This window comes from Diorhabda sublineata, chromosome 3 (assembly GCF_026230105.1).
Source record: "Diorhabda sublineata isolate icDioSubl1.1 chromosome 3, icDioSubl1.1, whole genome shotgun sequence".
Taxonomy (NCBI): Eukaryota; Metazoa; Arthropoda; class Insecta; order Coleoptera; family Chrysomelidae; genus Diorhabda; species Diorhabda sublineata.
The window spans coordinates 19,909,972-19,935,231 of NC_079476.1; the positions used below are offsets into that span (position 1 = coordinate 19,909,972).

At 29.0% G+C, this 25,260-nt stretch overlaps 1 protein-coding gene across 2 annotated transcripts; it reads left to right on the forward strand.

Moving 5' to 3' along the window:
- The first annotated feature begins 1,697 nt into the window (after positions 1-1,697).
- LOC130440925 (brefeldin A-inhibited guanine nucleotide-exchange protein 1) lies at positions 1,698-24,490 on the forward strand. Of its 2 annotated transcripts, XM_056774300.1 has the most exons (18): positions 1,701-2,108; positions 2,504-2,806; positions 3,424-3,749; positions 5,278-5,435; positions 7,101-7,554; positions 7,895-8,326; positions 9,633-9,686; positions 10,392-10,657; positions 11,453-12,013; positions 12,923-13,191; positions 14,534-14,805; positions 16,244-16,496; positions 16,722-16,997; positions 17,436-17,643; positions 18,279-18,670; positions 19,376-19,670; positions 20,052-20,364; positions 20,547-24,490. In XM_056774300.1, exons 1-18 carry the CDS (start codon positions 1,985-1,987, stop codon positions 20,679-20,681), a joined length of 5,091 nt encoding a protein of 1,696 aa, XP_056630278.1. In that variant the 5' UTR covers positions 1,701-1,984; the 3' UTR covers positions 20,682-24,490. The 2 variants fall into 2 exon arrangements, with proteins under 2 accessions (XP_056630280.1, XP_056630278.1); XM_056774302.1 differs by lacking the exon at positions 9,633-9,686 and having other exon boundaries at positions 1,698-2,108.
- The last annotated feature ends 770 nt before the right edge of the window (positions 24,491-25,260 follow it).

Here is a 25,260-nt window from a genome sequence, read left to right on the forward strand (position 1 = left end):
CCTTAGTAATAATGAATTGATGATAGTGCAATGTATATCTCGTAATTTATTCTCTGACTCTTATTCTAAGCTTCCGGATAGTGCACAACGTTACACGAGCGACTAATATCTGTGGAAATTGGATATGGATGATTAGGTTAGGTTAGTTTAGTTTTAAAATGTCCGTGTTTTTAAGATTCAAATTAGATCATATGGTAAGATCATTTAAAGACACGGAAAAGGCTTCATTCAGATCCGTTTCTATAAAAATTTCCGTGTCTCTAAGAACCACGGATTTCTCCGTGGAGGATGCCAATAGCAGCAGTCCAGCAGCCGTTGGACAAAAGCACATTTATTCGCCTGAATGGGATGTTTTTTTTTCATTTGAGACCATTTGTGTAATGAAAACTTAAAACTGAAGGGAAAATATGAGAGGAGAGTAGTCTTCACTTATGAAGATTGATTATTATTAATATTCATTTATTCCTTATTTTTGTAATATCTATTCTTATTCATTTAAGTCATGTAGAATAATCAATTTAACATTGTTTATCGAATGCCCATATATTAAGCTTTTTCTTGGTTTAATCTAATGGCTTTTCAAGCATCTGATTGGGAACAATGTTCTCTTCCATACATTTTCCCATGCTCTTATTTTAGCGACAAGTACTTTCATACTCCCCATTTTTTTTTATTTCATTATATATCTGTCTATCTGATCATTCAATTGTCCCCTTGGTCTTCCTTTATGCTTTCTTCTTAGTCTTTGTTGACTTATTCTTATATTTTCACACTTACTAACTATTCTTTTTTATTTTATCAATTATTTTTAATGTTTGCTCTGTTATTTTCTTTGTGCTCTTGATTCTGAGTATGTCTCATTTTATATTTTTATTACTTTTAGTAGTATTGGTTGGTATTTATTTATTTATTTAATTCACTTAATAAGTACATGATATTGTTAAAACCAACAAATCAATCTAGTTGCTGGACATGCAACACCCAATTAATTCTATTAGTAGAAAGTTTTAAGCGATTATATTATTATTTAGTAACCCAGTCTACTTCTAAAACTATGTTATGGTAGAAGAGCGTTTATTATTTATTTAATGACTGTATGCAAAAATTGATATAAAACTGTCTGACTTTCACATGTAAAAAAAATCGGGCATTTAATCCAGAAACAGTATTAAAAATATAAGATTGAAAATAATAGTAGCAGATAGTGAGATATATAAACATTTAAATATCTCGTCATTAATAAAATTTAAATTTACAAGTAATCATTCTAATAATTATGTAATTAAAAATTTACAGCCCCATTGGGCGCCAATGTTGTTGAAACAAATACATTGTGTGAACCTTTGATCTCTTTTGTCGAAGCATATCATTTAATTAAAAATACGTACTTTACATTATTGTTGACATCAAAGATTTTACCCTGTTTTTAAACAAGCTGGACCATTTTAGGAAACCTAATTCACACCACTATAAATCGCTAGAAAAGTTACTAGATTGGAAGCGATGCATGAAATACTAGTCATACTAATATATACAGTCTGGAAATAATGAACCATAAACTAAATAATAATTAATCTAATAGATACACGGTAAAAGAACGAATGTATGTTATTGAAAACGAAATATAGATATATTGCTAGTTACTACTATTTTTTAATTGGCTATCCTGTTCCTCTTGCACGTGTCAATATAATGTCAACACAAACTGTCTGAATTGAAGTGTCAAACGTAAAATGTGAAATGTTGACTTTTATGAAAAATTAAATTATACTCAAATATTTATTAAAATATTGTTATTCAGTGTGCTTAAGTGGAATATAATATTAATTTGTGGCTCTAATTAAGAAATAACTCGTTTCTAAATATTTTCGTTGAATTTTGAAAATCCGAACAGATTTTAAGCTTTTCTACACGTCACGTACAACAATGAATCCCTTAGATAAATATTGGGGATTTTACAATTGATTTTTACAATTTTATAAAAATGCAATCTAATTTGAAAACTAAGGAGATGTTCATTTTGAGAGCTCTTGAGAAAATTTTAAATGATAAAGAAATCAAAAGATCCTATCATTCTCAACTCAAAAGAGCTTGTGAAGCTGCACTAGGTAAGAATTTTATTAACCTATATTTTACATAGATATAAATTATTTTATTACAAATATTTGGATTTGCCAAATATTTCTTAGTCATTTCAAATATCATTCATTGTGTAATGATTATAGAAACTAAATTTGTTAATTAAATAAATATGAAGTGTTGTAATGAATTTTATGCAGATTAAAATGTTGTAATACTACCTACCAATTGCATTTGATAATGACCTATACAAGATATTTTTTCCTAAATACATACTACTCAACATTATTAAGTTATGAAATATTGCTTATGTTATAAAATGTTGAATTTTATTGAAAAATTCAATACTTATTTATCTCAAAAGATATTTAACATAAATCTTATTTTTCAGTAGATAGTTTTCTTAATCATTTTATTGTTTCAGAGCAACTTAAAAAGGAAACAGCAGAAACGCCTAAAGAAGAAAATATATCAGATGCACTTCCGCAACCCAAAAGCGGAGATGCCAATATTCTTACAACAGAAAAATATTTTCTCCCCTTTGAATTAGCTTGTCAAAGCAAATCTGCAAGAATAGTCGTTACAGCTTTAGATTGTCTACAAAAGTTGATAGCTTATGGTCATTTAACAGCAAATGTACCAGATTCTACAACACCAGGAAAGTTATTGATTGATAGGATAGTTGAGACTATTTGCATTTGTTTTACTGGACCCCAGACTGATGAAGGTGAATATTTCAGTTTTTAGCCTTTTATATGTATACTCAGTGAAACACAAAGTGTGATAATGTTTTTTAATTGACTTTTAACACTTTGAAAGAAATGGGCCCCCTTCTTTGTTATCATTAGTACAATTTGTAAGATACATGAGTAAGCTAGAATTGCTGGAACTGTTTATGATATTTATACTGAACACTCTGTTTACAATACCACTACACCAACACTTACAATTACACTATCTAACACATGTTTCAATAACCAAGTTACCAAACTCTGAAGGTAAATTGTTCACTTGGTTATAGTAAAATCAAAAAATTGGAAAATATCTTTTACTAACCTATTTGTGCTATAAAAATCTTATCTCTAATAATGTCACTTAGTTACTATTTAGTTATACTAGTTATTATTTAATAATTTCTTTTTTGGCTTATGACACTATTTGAGCAGAGGTACGATATGTCAAGTTATTATGTTAGTTTCTAAACACATTGTAAAGCCAACATCCAATCTTATATTCAGAGTGATTTTTTGGTAATTTCATGAAATTTTGAAATATATTTTGGTTTGTTATATAATAAAACTAGATAATACTTTGGTAATTTTGACATATGTATTATAATTTTAGGTGTTCAACTTCAAATTATTAAAGCCCTTTTAACAGTTGTTACAAGTCAATATGTCGAAGTTCATGAAGGTACTGTTCTTATGGCAGTACGAACCTGTTATAATATTTTCCTTGCCAGCAAAAATTTAGTCAATCAAACTACTGCTAGAGCCACTTTAACACAAATGTTGAATGTCATTTTCACTCGAATGGAAAATCAAGCCTTAGAGGCTGAAGTCAGTTCTGAAATTCATAATAACAATATAAATCAAAATGATTCTAATTGTAAGATGGCCAATGATGCTGATTCAAAATCAGTTAAATCTTTAAAAGTTGATAATGGTGAAGTAAGTATGTTGTTTTTCATTTAATATACTAATCACTTGGATGCTTGCATATTGTTAAATCATGTGCCAAAGTTAACTGAAATTGAAAATAATGTGCAGCACCAATAATTGACAAAAGCTTTATTTTTTGGTGCCATTTCTACAATAAATGAATTTCCAGTAACTGACACCTGATGTACTAATAACTGGAACCATTGACATTTTAGTAATCTTATTATGAGATGAGCTTTATGTGTATTCTTGCAATTTTTTGGTATGATTGCATTAAATTTGTTGAGACCTTCTGTCATTCACACTTTTGTCAATAATTGGTACATAGTAATAATCACTTGATCCAGTCATTGACACCTACGCCAACTTCAGATCATATATTCTATCATATCCTTTGATTCATACTTAAACTTTACCTTTCAACAATATGGAATAAATTAAACATAAAATTTAACATTCAACTGATAATGAAAATTGTCACATTTTGAAATGTCAGGAATTTATTAGTTTTTTTTCATAGCTGGTACAGTGTTGCCAAATATATTTAATAAGTTTTTGTATTCAAAATGGCTCTGAAACGTGGAAATGGCTTATTTGGTGAAGATACACCTTTAGGTATCAATTATTGGAACACTGTCAATAACTGGTGCATTAATCTTAATCAAAATAAAAGCAATTCGTAATTAATAGACTGATATTCAAAACCCACTATGATAACAACCATGATAATGATTTTTAACTGAAATAATATTATGTGTGAATGCTTGAATAGAGGAAAAATAGTTGTTACTGATTAATAAAAATATTCATGTGTTAATATTTGATTTATCCTATATTTATGGGGTTCATTCTTGTTTTAGATGTATAGAGATACTTTTTTTATGTATGACATGAAAAATGTACATTACAAAAAATATGGGTTATATTGATGTTAGTAACTTGAGTGAAATCTAGAGCCAATAAAAATTTGTCTCATTTGGTGCCATGTATTTGTATCGCATGTTATATTATGTAATATACACTACAGCTCTATGAATTCTCTAATATTTATTTTTGGTAAATATAGTAATAAAATCAAAGGGTGGATTTTATGTAAGAATTTTTAGGCTATTTGCTTTCTTTAAAAATTATGAACACACTATACAGGGCACAAATTCTTCACATGATTTTGTCAAAAATATTCCTTGGGCAAGAAAATAAATTCACCCAAAACATTCGTGTGTCCATAGCATACAGTTTCCGACCTAGGAGATATTCTGAAAATCTCTTTATGGCCCATTCTTTGAATTATTTGCCCACTACTGCTGCCAGAATATCATGGATTAATAAAATTTATATATAATTAATATATGAATTGTAAAAAAGTCTATATCTATAGCGGTTTCTTATTGGGAACTTGGCAGCGAAACACCAAAGTGGACTAACTTTAATATATTTTCCGAGCTTTCAAATACTTATATATTCATCGTCTGGGACTGAAATTATGGTCAAATACAATATAAGAAATATGTATAATTAATATATATGCAATTTTCAGATTAAACATGAATTACAATTAACAGGGGAAATTATTGTTGCCGAAATTATAGAAAATATTGTTGATAATGTAATGCTGGAAGTTGTAGATAACAAACAAGTTGAAATACTAAATTCACCTGAAAATGAGACTCATAGTGTTACATCATCAATGACAAGGTAAGATATTTATTTATGAAAGAACTAAAAAACAATATTCAACATATTAATTAGGTTGATACTAATAGGTCTATTACTTGATTCGATATACCGTCTCTTCGCATGTAAACCGTCTCAAAATTTACACATTATACAGGAGAGAATTTTCGACTTTGTGCACTATTCACCTGAATAATAAACTATTAAAATTAATATATTTGACTTGCCTAATTGAAAACTAGAGAGTAAATTTGCTCGTTATTTTTTTCTTATTTAATTGTAATTTAATTTCTTATCTAACCAAACAAGATGTCCCAAAGTGGTTAAATAAATCAAACATAGAATATTTTTAATACAATGCGCTATATTTGATCGCATTTTGGAATTCTACATGTAACATTATGTCCAATTTGAATGAGGTTTCAGTTACATAATTTGCAGTTCCTAAGATATTACATTTTTTGTGATAATGAAGTGTTTGTGAAGAACTTTGCTTCCAATGAGTCAATTTAATTTAGACAAGTGATGTTTACAACAGTGATTTAGTATATCTTGATCTATCAATCGTGATAATCATTGTTTTCTAATAGAATGTTCAAATATTAAAAATTATTTTGAACAAATGTAAACCTCAATTACTTTGCATAATGGTTTTATATCCCTATCTAACTGTTCTAGAAGTTATATTAACATTTTACCAAAAATAACGTATTTTTCTTATAAGTAATGTTTCATCAAATTGCCTTATGTCAATTCTAGACATTAGGTATACTTGATCTACTAATTAATCAAGATTATATCACCCAAATGTAATAAATAATTCGGAGTGACTACTATGCCACAATACGTGAATAAAGGAATATTCAAAATGTTTGAAGTAAAAAGTAACAATCCTAATAGTATGTTACATAATAACAAATTCATTAAAATAATTTAGCAGTTGCTCAGAAAGACCTTACACATATGGTAATGCAGTTTTTCTTTTTTTAATTACTATGCATCTTAATTATATTTTCATAAAAAATGTTGTAATCTTAATATACTTATTAAACTAGATATATAACCCGTTTCTAAATAATGAGCAACTCTGGGACATGCCTCAGGATGTTGTATCGAAAAAGTTTAGCTTTGATAAAAACTTGACCTCAATAATAAAATTTAAAAGCAAGTGGGATCGAAACACCATACAAGAAATGCCATTAAATGGTATATGGACGCGTCTAAAGACGGAACTGGGATAGGAGTGTACCGGTCCAAAACCAAACACTCTGAAAGCCTGGGCAAGACACTTATCATTTTTTAGACAGAAATCTTTTCAATTAAAAAATATGTTCAGTTCAATCTTGAGAAGAACTATCGTAAACAGGAGATCATCATCTTATCTGATAGTCAAGCAGCCATTAGATCTCTAAGCTTCAATATCATAAAATCCAAACTCATTTGGGATTGCCTACAATACATCACCATGATGTGGAAAGTCACATGTCATGTCATAATTTTCACTTTAAATTAAAGCACTTGTTGCCGCAACTTTTTAACAACAACAAGCAAATAGGTGTACATTTATTGATATAATAAATCAGAGTTATTTCTCAAATATCATTAGTTACATTGGCTAATAATCAGTTTCTAGTCTACCTTTCATTTTATTAGTGAAACATGTGAAAATTAATTACTCTATTTTAGGATACCCTCTCAAGAAAGCATGGATACACAAAGTGAAAATGACTCAGCGGTAACAGCAAAATTTACTCATATTCTTCAAAAGGACGCGTTTCTTGTTTTTAGAGCTCTATGTAAACTTTCAATGAAACCATTACCAGAAGGCACACCTGACCCAAAATCCCACGAACTTCGCTCCAAAATATTATCCCTTCAACTGCTCCTTTCTATTCTTCAAAATGCTGGTCCCGTATTTAGATCCAATGAAATGTTTATAACGGCCATTAAACAGTATTTGTGTGTAGCTCTATCTAAAAATGGAGTTAGTTCGATACCAAAAGTTTTTGAATTATCGCTAGCAATATTTTTAGCTTTACTTTCTAATTTTAAGCTTCATTTGAAAATGCAAATCGAGGTATTCTTTAAGGAGATATTTTTGAATATTTTAGAAACTTCCAATTCTTCTTTTGAACATAAGGTAAGTTTTATTTACTTTTATTAATTGTCGCATGAGTAAATAAGAACAATAAGTTTTTAATTTTAAGAATTTGCTTAAAATATATACATTTGGAAAATAAAAAGTATTAATATTTGATGCTTACCAACATTTCACCACATAAAATGCTTAGTGTCAGAGCACTTTCTATCAGTGGTCAGAATTAAATTTGTTAAATAATATTCTGACTTATTCAGATATTAGCTGCTTCTATTTTATCAATATTTTGTCATTTATCAATTGCATGACAATTCTGATGGCGTCAACAAGTCAAACATAGTGAAAAATTGATATTGCATGTTTTAATGGTTTCTTTTTACAGTGGATGGTAATCCAAGCTCTGACTCGTATCTGCGGTGATGCTCAGAGTGTGGTGGACATCTATGTAAACTATGACTGTGATCTGGCTGCAGCCAACTTATTCGAACGTCTAGTCAATGACCTATTCAAAGTAGCACAAGGTCGACATTCTATAGAACTAGGTGCATCACCAAATCAAGAAAAAGCAATGAAACTTCGAGGCTTAGAATGTCTCGTATCCATATTAAAATGTATGGTAGAATGGAGTAAAGATTTATATGTAAATCCTAATCTACAATCAACTGTTGGTGAACAAGAACATCGGGAAAATGATAATTTATCTATTAAATCACATGGGGGATCTTCAAATAGTCTACATTCCAGTGATAGTGGAGGGAATCGAGAGATTTTAGATTCACCTGAACAGCTAGAAGTATTGAAGCAACAAAAAGAAGTAAGTATAAAAGGTACTAAATTGAGCTGAGAAAAATATCATCAAATAACTAAAAAATTATTGAAAACTAACTTGATTTAATTAATATTTCAAATATTCAGGATGTATTACATGTTTTGAATCCTTTATTGATGATGTATTCTTTAGTTCAATAATTACTCTAGATATTATAAACTAGTAGATTTATTTTTCAAATGCATAGCTTTTAGATGCTTAGACACTAATTTTGTATATACTTTCCTATTACATTTATACTCCTGTAAACACAACTGCAGTAGAGGTTATTTTTTACTTTTCTTAAGTTAATCAATCATTTCCATCACATCTTTCGTAGTAACTAGTAAAGCAGGCTGGACACTACAAAATATTCAATATTAATAAGTAATTGTAATCATAGAAATTCTTTGTACTTGTTTCAATTCATACCTATTTGGAAATCACATCTAGTGAAAATATTTTCAATATCTGGATCAGTCATTTCTTGAAGCATTGTACGCTAGCAGAAATAGTTGAGTAGAATGAATGAACCTGAAAAGAAATTAGAAATGTGATATGGGCAACTTGAAGAAAGCTTGATAGAGAATAGGGAAAAGTAAAGTCTGTTTAGTGTAGATTCCTGATCGAACAGGAAAGTAGTACGAACGCCTCTTATTGTTCATGAGCTCATATGATGTAGAAAAATGCTACTATAGAAAAGAGTTTCAAAAGATGTGGATACCGAAAGAGAACTACTCAGATGGTGGCTTCCCATGCTGAATGATTCCCAAAACCTCCTTTGGAACTTTGATATCACTAGATTGAAAAATACATAAAAGAGGTTCAAAAACCTGTAATGTCACCCCCAATCCTACATATAGAGATTTATTGTTTTATTTTTCTTCTAGACTGTATATTTTGATCTCTAAAATCATAATCTATACTATACAACAATTATTAGTTTCAAGTACACTTTTTATATTTAATAATTAATATATAATGGTGACTTTAATATTTGTATAATATTTATATCTTTAGCAATAGAAAAGTTACACTTTTTACTGTATATAGCTTATATCCTCATACTTTGTCAATAAAATTTTCGATATGACACAAAACTAATAAATCACTATTCATAAGTATTTGGGAACATTGATGTCCAGTGTGATTCATTGAACATTTGCATATTTTCATTGAATGAGTATTAAAATTGTTTCATTCTCATTTATCACTTCATAAATATATATAATAACAAATATGATTGGTTAACTGTAAAGCGTCTTTTATAATTTAGTAGCTTTGTTCCAGCTTAGCTATTTTAAATTTTCAGCATATGACACTAACGAAAAACGATACAGCATGCTTACCTAATTATTTTGGGACGGTAAGAATTATTTTAATTAGAATCATTCAATTTTCATGTAGCAGAACCCACTTATTTGTATAATCAAAATATTTGAAACATAGTTTCACTCATTCAATAATTAAAGAATTTCAAGTCTTGGAATAATAGGATATCAATTTATGATACCTCAACATTGATGTAGTTGATGAGTTTGATGCTAGTAGTAATATTGGTACATCTTTCTTTTGGATGATTGCTTTTTTGTGAGACTTGCGTCTCCAATCATTTTAAAGCATTCCTTTCGTTGGATAGGATAGGAATTAAATTATTCTAACAAGTTTGTTCTAGATCTACAATTTTAAAATAAAATGTATTCTTGAATGTAGCTCCCATATTATTACCCGAAACCCGAAAGAAAATGCCCTTCTATCTTTAAAATCAACTTGTCAGCTTAAAATACAATTATGATTTCTTTCTATCGTTTTCTCTTTTTCACAATGGTGCAGCTTCATATGCAGGTTACAAAGTTTGTCATGTAGTAATCAAATTATTCAAAATTTGCACTAAATTATAAATAAAAATTACTATTGTCTACTTATATTTAAATTATTATTTCAAATATTTGAGTTCCGCTATTTACTCACCGTCACCATCATAATATATGTTCTTTGTCATCTTGTTATTATAATAGCATCAAAACAATCGCCTTTCTGCCTCTGGCAACATATTCTCAATATTTTCCAGGTATGGGAAACAGGCATAGAAATGTTCAATCGAAAACCTCGAAAAGGAATAGCTTATCTTCAAGAACAAGGACTTCTAGGACCAACTCATCAGGATATAGCGAAATTTTTACACAACGACGAACGGTTGGATAAAACTTTTATCGGGGAGTTCTTGGGGGATAACGATGATTTGAGCAAGCAGGTTATGTACGTGTACGTCGATCAAATGAATTTCACCAACATGGACTTTGTTGCAGCACTTCGACACTTCCTAGATGGGTTCAGGTAATATATTTTCCCAAACAGAACCCTGAGAGAAAGATATGCAACAAATCACTTTAGACAGGATTATTGTTTTAATACATATACAAATTTATAATGGAATAATAAATAAGTATAGGTTAACATTGATGTTGTGGTTGGGCAAAATCTGGTCAGTTTTATAGAATATTTCACACATCCAATGAATTGAGAGTTCCCAAAACTCATTTGCAGACATGTATGCATCGTATTGAAATCGAGAAATATTTTATATCCACATCTAGTAAGTCAAAACGTAAATTGCCAAGTTCAAATATTAGACATTGTTCGTAGAAATAACATTGAGATGATAAAAAACAAAATTGCATTAACAAACTATGAAATATAAGAAAACACATACACACATTCTATTATAAAAAGTCTAAAATTCTTAAAACAGAAACGAATACAAGAAAATAAGAATTTTCAAGATTTTGCACATACATACTAACGAGAAAGCTCTGAATGATAAAAAAGACTTATAACAATTTGAGAAAAAGAAAAAAATTATTATTGTGGTCTAAACAGTAAGTGTCAAATTTTGTTTGTAAATAACTTTTATGTTATATATTTTAAAGATAGTATTGTTAGAATCAGTGTTAGCCAGTAAGACTGGTATGATGTCAAAATGATTGTATTTTGAGGTTCTTTTCATGAAATATTGGATTAGAAATTTCAAGGACGAGTGATTAAATGAATATATAAGAAAATGATTAAGTTCTTTGTCCAAAAGTTATTCTATGTATATAATGTTAAATTAATATAGTTATCCTACACTAGGTTACCAGGCGAAGCACAGAAAATAGACAGACTAATGGAAAAATTTGCTAGCAGATACTGCGAATGCAATCCAAATAACAGCCATTTTGCAACAGCAGATACAGCTTACGTGCTTGGTTTTTCTATAATCATGCTCACCACAGACCTCCATTCTCCTCAAGTAAAAAACAAAATGACAAAAGAGCAATATATCAAACTAAACAGAGGCAATACAGAGAGTAAAGATGTTCCTGAAGAATATTTGTCTCAAATATATGATGAAATAGCTGGTCACGAAATTAAAATGAAGAATCCTGTAAATAAGCCTGGCAAACAACAGATTAATAGCGAAAAACGTAGAAAAATTTTATTCAACATGGAGATGGAAGCTATTTCGTCTGCTGCTAAAAATCTTATGGAGTCTGTTTCTCACGTACAAGCACCATTTACTCTAGCAAAGCATTTAGAGCATGTTAGACCGATGTTTAAGATGGCGTGGACGTCGTTTTTGGCTGCATTCAGCGTCGGTTTACAAGACTGTGATGATCCAGAAGTAGCTGCTTTGTGTTTAGATGGAATAAGGTATTTCTTTTATTTCTTGTATTACATTTATTTTCATACGAGCTTGTCAGTGCCTCGTGTTGTATCTGTCTCTGAATTCTATACACCGGTCTTTTAAATTTGAAGTGATTTCTTTACACTATTTTATATTTTTTGCCCTTATTTTTTGGAATGTCTCTATCTTAGTTCATCTACTACTTCTGTATACCATCTTTTGTTTGATACACTTTCTCTGTATACGTTCCTGCTACACATTTAGATCTTAGTATTTGGTTCACACCTTCTTCCCCAAATTAACTTTGTAGTCATTGTTGATATTATTGCCCTTCCTAGTATGTAATTTCGAATGGTGTTGCGGGCTGAGAACTCAAAATAAAACTGTCTAAGAGTTTATTAAAAAGCCAACGTTTCGATCTTTATTTTAACAGGGGAATTATCTTTTCTTGCGGAATATGTATACATTTATTTTATCTTTTGATTGATGTCTAATAATTTAAAATTTATAATATAAATATCAAATAAAAGATCGAAACATTGGTAATGTAAAAAATTCGTGGACGGTTTTATTTTGTGTCCTCAATCCACAACACCATTCGCAATTATTTATATTTCACATTTATATTATTATTTTTTTAATTCTTCATATAATTTATTTAATATTATTACTGATCACTTCCCACTTTGCTTCTAAAGTCTGTCTTCGTTGTCGTCCTTAATAATCTTTTCATAGCTTTTAATTTTTTTACATTCCATCCTTCAGTAACAAGCCCTCATTAGTTTCCTTTGTGATGTTGTCTTTTTCATGAATTTAGTTTTTAGCTGCTCTGTTCCTACCAGTTCTATGTACTCCATTCTAGTACAATGTTATGTAGTCTGGTGGATAACGGATCTCCTTATTTAGCGTCAAAACTTTCTAACACTTTTTTTTAGATGTGCCATAAGAATTGTCTGTATATTCCACATGCCTTTAGAACGGGATGCTTATGTACAAGCTTTGGCAAGATTTACGCTCCTCACAGCTAATTCTCCGATAATGGATATGAAAGCAAAAAATATAGATACAATTAAAACACTTATCATGGTAGCCCACACGGACGGAAATTATTTGGGGCCGAGTTGGTTGGATATTCTCAAATGTATATCACAGTTAGAACTAGCTCAATTGATAGGTACCGGAGTTCGACCGGAATTTTTATCAGGTAATTTTACTATAACTTGAATTTTGGTTTGGAATTGTTTCGAATGAAGTTATATTGGAAATATTCTATTAATTTCAATAAATATTATACAAAACAAATCATTTGAAAAATGAAATTAATAAAGTAAAGAGCCAACCTCAACTTTATAAACAAGATACTACTTATAACTAAAGCTAAGTATTTCACATTATATCAATAACTTGAAATCTTCATAAAATGTATTTTCTTTTATTTTACTGTACTGTTTTTTTAAATTACCAGTTCCTTCTTTGTAGTCATGTTATCTGTTTTATATAATATGTAATAACATTGAAAAAATCATTTAAAATATATATATATATATATATATATATATATATATATATATATATATATATATATATATATATATATATATATACTGAATTAGCTTCAGTCAATATCTATACAAAGAGCTTCGTAAAAATATCTTGTCTCAGGTCTCTTATTAGGCTATTTATTTTTTAGAATATAGTTCATATTTTCATGCTATTATGGTACAAAGGAATTCTTAAGTTGAATTATATGTGATATATCTTGTCTCTTATAATCTTTTTGATTTAATAAATTATCCTTTAAAAAAATATTATTTTTATGGATTGGTGTACGCCTCTCTCATCTTGAAACTGATCGATTTTGACATTTATAAAATTACAAAATACTGATACTCAAAGAGAGGAAACGGAATCCAGTAGAACAGTTGAATTTATTGTAATTTATCAATACATTGTTCCTAAATTATTCAGAGAATGTTTAATGCCATAATGAAAGAAAAGGCAATACATTGTTACAAAACCTACGTTTATAAAATGTATCAATTTTATATTACTTCTAAAATCTCATTTTCCCTTTTATTTCATCTTTTTTCTGATACCATGTCTAAAAATGCACCACATGCTGTTTATAAACTTCTTCAATATTGAGATATGTAGTCAAACAATTCTTTGTTGTTCAATGTTACTGAATTTTTTCCAATATTATTCCTTTCCAATGTTTCTAATTATTTTCGTTTTTGATACAAATATTTTTTCCTCGGGCTACTAAGTTCTTGAAATGTATCAATTTTTTAATTTAATTTCAGTTTCCCTAAATCTGAGATCACCATCTCTTTAGGTATGATGTTTATAGATTGACATGCTGTTGAGATTGTTATAGAGATTTCCATGAGACAGAGATTTAAATTTTATTGGAAACATGTAAATTTTTTTAAAATATAGTTTTACCTCACGTTATATATATAATTATGGAAAATAATTTTTCTCATTTATATCGTACTATGTACATATTTAATATTTGGAAATAAAATGTTTAAAAAATTTTATAGGACCTGGTCATAAACCTCCTTATCCTAGTTCAAAAGAACATATTGGTCAAACGAGTTCCCAAAGCGTGGTAGTTGCTGTCGACAGAATATTCACTGGATCAACTAGGCTTGATGGTGATGCAATTTTTGATTTCGTCAAAGCTTTGTGTAAAGTTTCTCTTGAAGAATTAGCTTATCCAGGTCATCCCAGGATGTTTTCCTTGCAAAAAATAGTAGAAATTTCGTATTACAATATGGGAAGAATTCGATTACAATGGTCAAGAATATGGCAGGTTAGTGAATATGCATAAATAAACAATGTTTTGTATAATGGTTTATTCTGCAACCTAAAAAAGTGCAAGGTATCGATTTAGAGTATGCCTCAAGGGGTCAAAGATAAGAAAATGTTGATCTTTCGCAAGGATTGTAGAAACTGTTTGATGTATATGGTTGAAAAAATGCCCCTTGATATTCAAATTAACTAAAGTTTTCATAATTCCAATAAGACTGGCAACGATCCAGAACAATACGTGCAACTTGACTTTTTGTTGATTGCAAACAAATGCAACTTACAACATTGGAAGAAGCAGATTGGACTTTAAGAGATATTCTGACGAATCAGATCACTCTAAATGTGAAAACAATTCCAAATGTGATAGAACAACAATAGTACAGCACAAAAAGATAAAAAATAACGAGATTTGCTGGAAACTGGAAACAAAAAAGAAAAAAAATCCTCAAAACTTCCAAAAATAGCTTGCGACAGTGGAGTAAGAAATAGTTAAATTAAAAAATAACTTAGTTGTTTTATTACAATTGTATTTTTTTAAAATAAATATTTATCATCATAAAAGTGTAGTAAATTTACGAAATTTCAACCGGGAAAACGTGATAACCCACCAGGAGAAAGAGAGGAATTTGATTTTCAATTTTTACTAGACACAATACAATACAGTAAACTTTTAGTACAGTCAGTTATTCACATTATATTAATTATATCGTTGTTTCTTTAGGTTATTAAATTCGATTTCTATCCTTTTAAAGAATCTCATTGAATTTACTAATAGATATAGAAACTACACACACCTCCAAAAGTCTTGGTCTCCCTTGTTTATTTGTCACATGTTTATTTTAATTTCAGCATTTTTTGTTTACAAATATCTTCTTATCTTATCATACAAATAAAAGCAATTAGGAAGCAAAAACTTGTTTTCGTATGAAAATATTCAGAATTTTGTCAGTTTTAAATTATAGTGTGTATAGAAAGTATTCGTTGAAGTTTGTCTAAGATGCCAGGAAATCGATTTCTCAATTTGATCGAACAAGAATTATGGCCCTACACCAAGAGGGTTTTTCTTAAAAACACTATTTTATTTTGTTTTTTTTTTCGGATTTATTTTACAAAATTCTGCTTATTTTTACGCGATACAAGTTTTTGCTTTGTAATTGTTTTTATTTGTATGATAAGATAAATAAGTATTTGCAAACAAAAAATCCTCAAATTAAAATAAACTTGCGAAAAATTACCAAGGGAGGCCAAGACTTTTGGAGATGTGTATATTAGATTTGTAAAAATCAACTGTGAGTGAGTGATTCCTCCTTAATTGTATACGACAAAACTATATATGTGTATAGTATAATATTTACAAAAAGAATGTTAAACTGAGGAACTGCTTTAAATAATTTTTTAAATAAAATTGTGAGCGATACTTACCATTTATTGTATTCCAGGTTCTTGGAGAACATTTTAATACAGTAGGATGTAATTCCAATGAAGAGATCTGCTTTTTTGCTGTGGATAGCTTAAGACAGCTCTCTATGAAGTTTATAGAAAAAGGAGAATTTTCGAATTTTAGATTTCAAAAAGATTTTCTCCGTCCATTTGAGTATATCATGAAAAATAATGTTTCCCGTTCGGTTAGAGAATTTGTAGTACGTTGTGTAGCAAATATGGTTAACTCACAAGCAAAAAATATTCGTTCGGGTATGATTTTTTATTAAATTACTATTAATTAACAAATATTTCACTTAGTGAGAAAATTGTTTATTAACATAATTAACACTTACCAAAGACTCCATTTGACTTAACATTAAAATGTGTTGTTAATACTTGTGAAGTGGGTGATTACATATAAATAATGATCGTATACAATTTCCATGTGATAACAATATATGTTTTGGGACATTTCTTCATCATTTGCAATTTTAGGTTGGAAGAATATATTTTCTGTTTTTCACTTGGCTGCTGGTGATCGAGAGGAAACACTAGTTGGACTTGCTTTTGATACAACTGGAAAAATAATCATAGAGTTATATGAAAAACAATTTCCAACTATGATTGATTCGTTTCAAGATGCTGTCAAGTGCTTATCAGAGTTTGCATGTAATGCTAGATTTCCTGATACAAGTATGGAAGCGATCAGACTTTTAAGAGCTTGTGCTTGCAGTATAAGTGGTGCTCCTCACTTATTTGCTGAACATGGAGGTATGTATTTTTATTGGATTTTATATTTTATAATAACTAAGTATGCTTATAGATTTATACTGTTTTTTATGGAAATTTTCCTTAAATGTGAATATTGAATGGGCGTTTCATTTTAAAAGAGTGACTTCTTAAGGTTTTTTCAAATCTTTTCAAAGTTCCTCACATCTATCCGTCCATAATGTTATCAATCATTTCTAAACTTAAATTTAACAGTAGAATGATGTTCATGTCTTGTTTCAAATATTCTACAATGTTATGAATTTCACTAAAAGATATTTCAAAAAATACAAAAGCTTTCTCCAATAATAAATATTGTTATAGGTTGATAATTATTTATCTAAAAAAGGTGATATTATAACAAATTATATCTTAAATTGATTCAATCATGCCTATTAAGAAATTTTCGACACTTCAAGTCTTATATCTCTATTTTTTCAGTTTTAGAAACTGATGCAACTGTATCAGAAGAAGATAGAGTATGGGTACGTGGTTGGTTTCCACTTCTCTTTTCATTATCTTGTGTAGTCAATAGATGTAAATTGGATGTGAGAACTCGTGCTTTAACAGTGCTTTTTGAAGTAATAAAAACATATGGTGATACATTTAGTCCTCATTGGTGGAAGGATCTTTTTAAAGTTCTATTTAGGTAAGTTGAATTACAATATTGTTGACATGTCTAACATAATTCTACCATTCGCCTTTGAACTATTTGAAAACACGATCTTGTTCCTTTAGTAAAAATTCGGTTGTGACCTTTAGATATATTGATGGCAATATAGGTTAACTTACAAGGTTTGTTGGTACTCCCAATTGAAATATTATTCATATACTAGGTTACTCGTTTGGTTACAATAGTTTTCTCTAAAAACCCAGTAGTCTTGAAGTTTTAATCAAAATCATTTGAAAGAAATGAAAAATAAGTTAGAAAGACAACTTCATTTTGTTGAATTATTCTCAAATTGAATCTAGTCGATTGACGCTTTTCCTCAATACCCGATTACAACGTTTTGTAGAAGAATATTTGGAGTCGCATTATGTTATCTTTTGAATTATTATTTGGATTTGTCACAACCGATATTTTAATCGGACAGAACATATCTGGAATGAGATTGGAATAGAATGGAGATTCAGTGTAATAATACAAAATAAAACTTCCGAAATAACTTCAAATAACAGTTACCACACATTAGTGATGGACAGTTGTTCAAAATTATTTTCATTGTGAAATAATATCAATTTCCAAGTTTTGCTTATTTTGATATTACATAATATTATTTCCAGAATATTTGATAATATGAAATTACCAGAAAAACAACCAGAAAAAGACGAGTGGATGACAACGACATGCAACCACGCCCTTTATGCTATTGTAGACGTTTTCACGCAATACTTCGATATGCTAGGACCGCTTCTCTTAGAGGAATTATATTCTCAACTTCATTGGTGCGTACAACAGGATAACGAACAATTAGCTAGATCCGGTACGAATTGTTTGGAAAATTTAGTTAACTCAAATGGTAATAAATTCAACCAAAACACTTGGGAAAAGACATGCCAATGTATGCTGGATATATTCAATTCAACGTTGCCGTCAGCGCTGCTTACTTGGAAACCAGAATCTATGAAAACTATGGCTGTGATCGAGCAGAATGGCGATGTAGGACCTAATAAAGGTATCCAAATACTCTCCCTTCTTATCTGAAATTTGTTTCATAAAGCATTAGTTTTCTAATATCTAAAATATGGTCTTTTGTGTCTAAATACATGGTATATGCATATGGTATATAAAATGGGAAAAAACGTGAACCAAAAAATTACTAATTTGTTTTTCACAACATATTTAAGACTCTGCAATATGACTGAAAAGATAAATGTTATTATGGAAAGAAGTTGTTATAATAATAGTTCAGCAACTGAAATAGCTACATCATGGCTATAAATAATATCAATAATCTACCATATATAGACATAAATGTTGAAAATAAGAAACAAGAAGTTTTATATCATTAATTTTTACTTTGGTTTAGACAAGACATTATAAATCGTGATCTATCAAATGATACATATAATTTTGTTTAAAACTAATTTTAACAAGCAATGTTAAATGAAAAATGTCCTTCCTCGCTTGGTTCGCTATAAATAAAGAAAACATTTCTAATTATTCTTTCCTACTGTTAAGAATAATATAATAAGGAAGAAAAATCTACTACAGTACTGCAGAAATATTTTTGAGTTTAATATAAAAAATACAAAAGATCAAAAGAATACACTGACTGTACTTATTTCATTCTACGAAATTGTAGCTTATGGTTTGAGTTAAATTTTCATGTGACAAAATATCCTTCCTCACACTGTCCACTAATTTATTTTTCATCCAGGTATTTTAAAACGATCCAGCTATCACCAAGATGTTAGTATCGATAATGCGGAAGTTTTTAATAGTCTAGCAATAAAAAGTGTTGTACAATTGGAATTAATTCAAACAATTGATAACATAGTTTTCTATCCGGCGACATCTAGAAAAGAAGACGCCGAAACGTTAGCATTCGCAACTGCTGATATGACAGGTGGAGGATCTTTGACTGAATGTCAAAGAGAAGAACAAGGAATGTATAGATTATTAAGCAGTCCACATTTATTGCAGTTGACAGAGTGCCTTCTACAATCCCATCGGTATGTAAATATTTGATAAAGTATATATATTCATTGATGTGAGTTGAAATCCAGCATTAGTTATCAAAAGTCATGAATTATTTATACTTTTGAAATTATAATTTATATACAACTTAAATGGGAATTTTCCATGATCTACATTTTGTTTTTCACAAGCCCTGATATGTGACAAAAAGGGGCAAAATTTTAAGAAATTATCCATTCATTCTTAATATGCCTTTCAAATTTATGTTCGAATAAATAAAACAGAAGTGACTACTGTGCCATAGTACCTGAACAAAGGATCAAAATGTTACAAATGTGTAATTCAGATATTGACAATAAAAATAATACAGGGTCTCAATGTTAATATGCTTGAAATAATATGTATCTGTTTTTAAGGTTTGCAAAGGCCTTCAACATCAACCATGAACAAAGGAACTTACTTTGGAAGGCTGGTTTCAAAGGTTCAACAAAACCCAATCTTCTAAAACAAGAAACTCAGAGTCTGGCGTGCTTGTTGCGAATATTGTTTAAAATGTATTGTGACGAAGGTAGACAAGAGCATTGGCCTATTATTGAAACTACTTTAATAACGGTATGTCAAGAAGCATTGGAGTATTTCTTGAGTCTTCAGAGCGAAAATCATAGAGAAGCGTGGACGTCGTTATTGCTACTAGTCATGACTAGGCTGTTAAAAATGCCTGATAGCAGAGTAAGTCGAATTTTAATTTCCACCTACGTAAATATCAAATACCGACAATAAATAAATATTGTGAAAAAGAATTATCTCATTTTAGTATTTTCATTTCTACATTTATGCCATTATCTGCATTTATCTGTATCTATACATAACTTATTACTGTTTTTTATTAATGCATCTGAATTATTTTTCAGTTTGGCGTACATACTTCCCGATATTACACCCTTCTTTGTGAAATCGTTTGTTTTGACCTAAAGGCTGAATTAAGGTCGATATTAAGAAGAGTCTTCCTGCGAATAGGACCAGTTTTTCATATTACCGCTACATAGTTGATGACAAAATCGTAGTGTCAGTCACTATTTATCTTAGCTCTGATTATATTCTTTGGAATACTTTGATATATCTCACACACTCTATCAACTGTGTTTTTACCTATAAGTACAAAAACTACATGATAGTGGATGACAAGGTCTCTGTTTTACTGAAGAAGTATTTCATATCGAAATTCCGTCTACTGTGATTTGTACTTAACATATTTTGTTCTATATTTGATGACTTGCGAACATATTTTTCCTTTTAATGTATTCTGTGATTAATATGTGTAAACGAAGTTTTAAAACATTGGATCTAAAGGAAAATTATCCGAGTTATGAATAATTCATTTATATGTGGTCAACACAAAATAGTTTCACATAACAAATAGTACTTTCATGATTGGACTGTGAGATATTTATGTTTTGTTGTAAATTAATTCAATATTAAAGTTCTTATTTCTTGTTTTAAAACTCCTTTTTGGGAAAGTATAGCTAGTAAAGAAAGATAAAAATCTTCCAATCAAAGTACGATCACATAACGAAATTAACTTAGTTTAAAACAAAAATCTTGAATACTATAATGTAATATGTCTTATAACAATATTTTCAGTTTTCCCATCCAGAGGGAAAACTAATAGCGCTGATAAAACCGATACAACATTTAAATTTGAAAAAAGCTTACGCAGAACTTTGATATTTATCTATATAATTTCCTAATAGGTCTTTTTAATGGTTCTTGAAAAAGACTGTAAAAATGGTCGCAATATATGACTGTTCAGGATTGCATCTTAAACAAACTTTCGTTCAACTCCAGTAATGGAACGGTTTGGTTAGAAATATATGGATTTAAAGATTGTGCATAATATTCTAAGTATACCTACGGTAATTCAAATAATTACTGTATTTTGTGAATGCAGATAACAAAGTTTTAATTTCATTTTTTTATTAATTAAAAAAGAAGTTGCGAGCTTCCATATTTGTATTCCTCCTATTCTCCCTAACTGTTTATACGTCCCAAAACAAAAATACTAACAAAATTTGCTCTAATGAGAAAGGTTGCAATTGAAGTAAGAGCAATTACGTCTTAAAATAAAGTAGGTTAATATCTTTTGAGAAATTGTAAAATAAAAAAAACAATTTATTTAGTCTGATACAGATCTATAGTAAAATAATTCATTATCTGCATATAAAACCTATTAACCATATAGATAAAGTAAAAACTAGCTTATAGCATGCAGTTATCATAACTATAGTCATCCGTGGGTGCCATTGAAAAGACCTATAGCAACAAGGATTGCTTGAAAGCTGCGAAGTCATAATAGAAGAGTATTTTCAGATAAACCTAAAGCACGATTGTTAATTTTTGTTATAACACTGAAGTAATAAAGTAAATAAGTAATGGAATTATATTATTTTTGCCTGAGATATAAGTTTAGCTAATCCTGCTATGTCACATTGAAAAAGTAAAATTGCCTTTAAAATTGGGATAAATAAAGAATTTAGTTAGGTTTGGTCTTTAACAATGATGCGAATTATTTTTTTAAATTGGTTATTACTGAGTTTTATTAAAGGATCTGCAACAATTACTTCAGCTTCTTCTAGTTATTTCAGCAGTCCAATATATAGAAGATCATCCATTACTACAATCCCTTATATTAATGATTTATATACAATTATAATGTTTAAAACACTTTCAATAAAAATAATAGGGTAGAATTGTATATTTACATGCGAATGCGAGTGAAATGGAGCACTCCTCTTTGGCGGGAGCATTCCTATTGCGAGGAGAGGGCATGAGAATCCAGACAACAATAAATGATCATTCAACTATGACAATTGTTGAATGTATATTGATTAATATATGCTAGATATTTTTAGTTAGAACAGATCCAAATTTACACAAATTATAGGACTAAAAAGATTAGTTCATAGTTTTGCAGCGTTGCACAAAATATCAAGCAGAAAGAATCAAAAATCCAAATGACTATTCCCTTTATTACTCCCAATGTCATATTTTTTATATATCCTACTAATATCATTTTATTATGTGCCTAGCAGGTGACAAAATAATAGTAATGTAAGAGTTTTAGTTGAAAATAGGAAGTTCAGTACTGACCTGTATGAATGGTTACATGTTAATACATCAGTTATTATTGTGGTTAAATTTTCCAAAACGTGTAATAGTAACCAAGTGTTGATTATCCATAGTTTTTGCTATATATTTTCAAGAGATTAGAAAGAAACACTAAAATAATTTTGTCTGTTCATCATAGTATTTGTTCACTTTTCTGTATGTTTGGTCGACCAAGAAATATATTGTAGATAAAATATAATTGGAGAAATAATTTTCGTTCAGTACTTACGCATCTAAAGTTATTAAATAACAAAAACTCTGGGTTTTTGCCACCATCATATGTAAATACCATTTGTTGAAAATCATTCCATACTAAGTGATAATGAATACATATTTATCGAGAAAATAGTATATTGTGCAACTAGTGCAAAAAATAAGATATTTATACAAGTGTGACAAAATGATAAACTACAAGCTACATATGTTGTACATTATACTTTCTGACGACCTGCACGAAATAGTTAATTTTATTTTACACATAACTTTCTGTGTTAGTTAAAAAATGAAATAAGTATTTTGAGTAGGTCATTCGAAAAAATTATTATGTGCCTTCATAATTATGTATATGTTATTTTATCATTTGAATATATTGTATTGCACTTTATTAGTTTTTAGAATGAAGTAATCGTCAAATCCTGATTTTTATAGTATGAAAACGATTGTTGTAGAAGGATTCGGATAAATATCTTGAAATTATTTTTACTAATCTAATTTATGAAATGTTCATTAATAAGTAATTAAATATATATCTTTTGTCTGTAATCTTTTATTATGTTCATACATATATTATATGCGGACCATTTAGGTCCATAGCCTTGTAATTTCTCTCCACTTCTTTCAGTCCCTTGCTTTTTCTCTTCAGCTCTGGATATTTTTCTCTCTAAAGTCTTCTTCCACTACTTCCCTTCACCGTTTTTTCGGTATATCTCTTTTCCTCTTGTCCTCTGGTATCTTCCATGCAACTCGTTTCAAGAGTCTGTCTTTGTCCATTCGTTCTAAGTAACCTAGCCATTGTAACTTTCTTGTCTTTATAAACGTGCTGTGTACTAGTATGGGAACAAGTGGTTAAAAAAATATGTAAGCCATCTTCAAATCATGTTTTCATTAAACAATAAAATCGTTTGTAGCAATTATTTCTATTAGTTTTTTGTGTTAAGCTTCCTGAATGTTACACTTGAAATCTGCTACCATGAATAACCTCTTTCATCGTAAAGAACTTAGTGTTCCAATTTAGGAAGAGATTTAATAATATCAAGTGTGCATTTTTACATAATATTACTAATGTGTGAAGTTTGAATATTTGGGATATTCTAAATTTAATTATATTAAGAACATATATGTTTGACTCTGTCAATCCTGAATGTCACTTGTAGTTTTTGATAATCTTCCAACATATAGTAATAGATACTATTATATATTATGCACTTGTGACAATCTCCACTTATTTATTATAACTCAATTTAAATTGTATGTTTTCGAAAATTTAGATGCAATTTTAAAACATTTTAAGATATTTATCTGACATTCTTATTGGCTGTATGTAGTCAAGTTAATACCATGTTATTTATATTTATTAAATTCTGTAGGCATCAATATTTTAGACTTGTAAATAATATATTATATAGGATATTGTTATTGTGTTAATTTCAATAAAACTACAAAAGCTTAATAAAAAGAGATTTATTAGTAATTTTTATTATTTCTCTTCTAGATAAAGATACCTTAAGGCCACTGAAAAGACACAAAAATTACAATATTTAAAACTATTTTTCAAGCTTTATTATACTGCCGAGTTTATATCACTTATATTCTTCTGTTTAACTGAATATTTGATATCCGCCAAAAAAAATCTATACAAGTTATTATATCAGAGATTTGTTTGAGAATCCTATACGTTTTTGCTTATTTCAAATTCTATGTAATTTCTAATATTAATATTTTTCATGGAAATATTTGTTTGGAGTAAAAGAAAAGGTTTGGAAAAGAGTAATGCCAAAGGTTATATACACCAGTATCAAGAGAACTATCATTCATGTTGATCAATTTGTTTTTAACACTAAAATCTAAAAATTAAAAACTAAGGAAATTATATCTTATATAGAGACCACAAATACGCTGGAATATTAAATATATATAAAATAGCACAGTAGGCCTTATTTATTTTATATAGAAAATAATTATGTCGGAATAAACATGAACTTGAAATTTCCAAAAAAAAGCTCAAGAGTGAATTATTAATCAAGGGATGGAAATACCGAATTGGATCTAAGTAGAAAGTCAAAAACCAATAAAAAAAATTCCAAGTGCATACGCGTCAAGATCGTAATAAATACATAAAATGAATACATGTATAACTATCAGTATTATACCACCAAGTTAATAAAACGAACGATAGAGGGTGACAATATACTTTTCAGTAAAAACTTGCACATTTTAAATTTTATTTTTCTGTATGTTCTA

Coding starts and splice junctions, on each gene's coding strand:
- LOC130440925 (XM_056774300.1), top strand. CDS start 1,985: ATGCAATCTAATTTGAAAACTAAGGAGATGTTCATTTTGAGAGCTCTT. Junction 14,806..16,243: donor AATGGTCAAGAATATGGCAG/GTTAGTGAATAT, acceptor ATTGTATTCCAG/GTTCTTGGAGAACATTTTAA. Junction 16,497..16,721: donor AGCAAAAAATATTCGTTCGG/GTATGATTTTTT, acceptor TTGCAATTTTAG/GTTGGAAGAATATATTTTCT.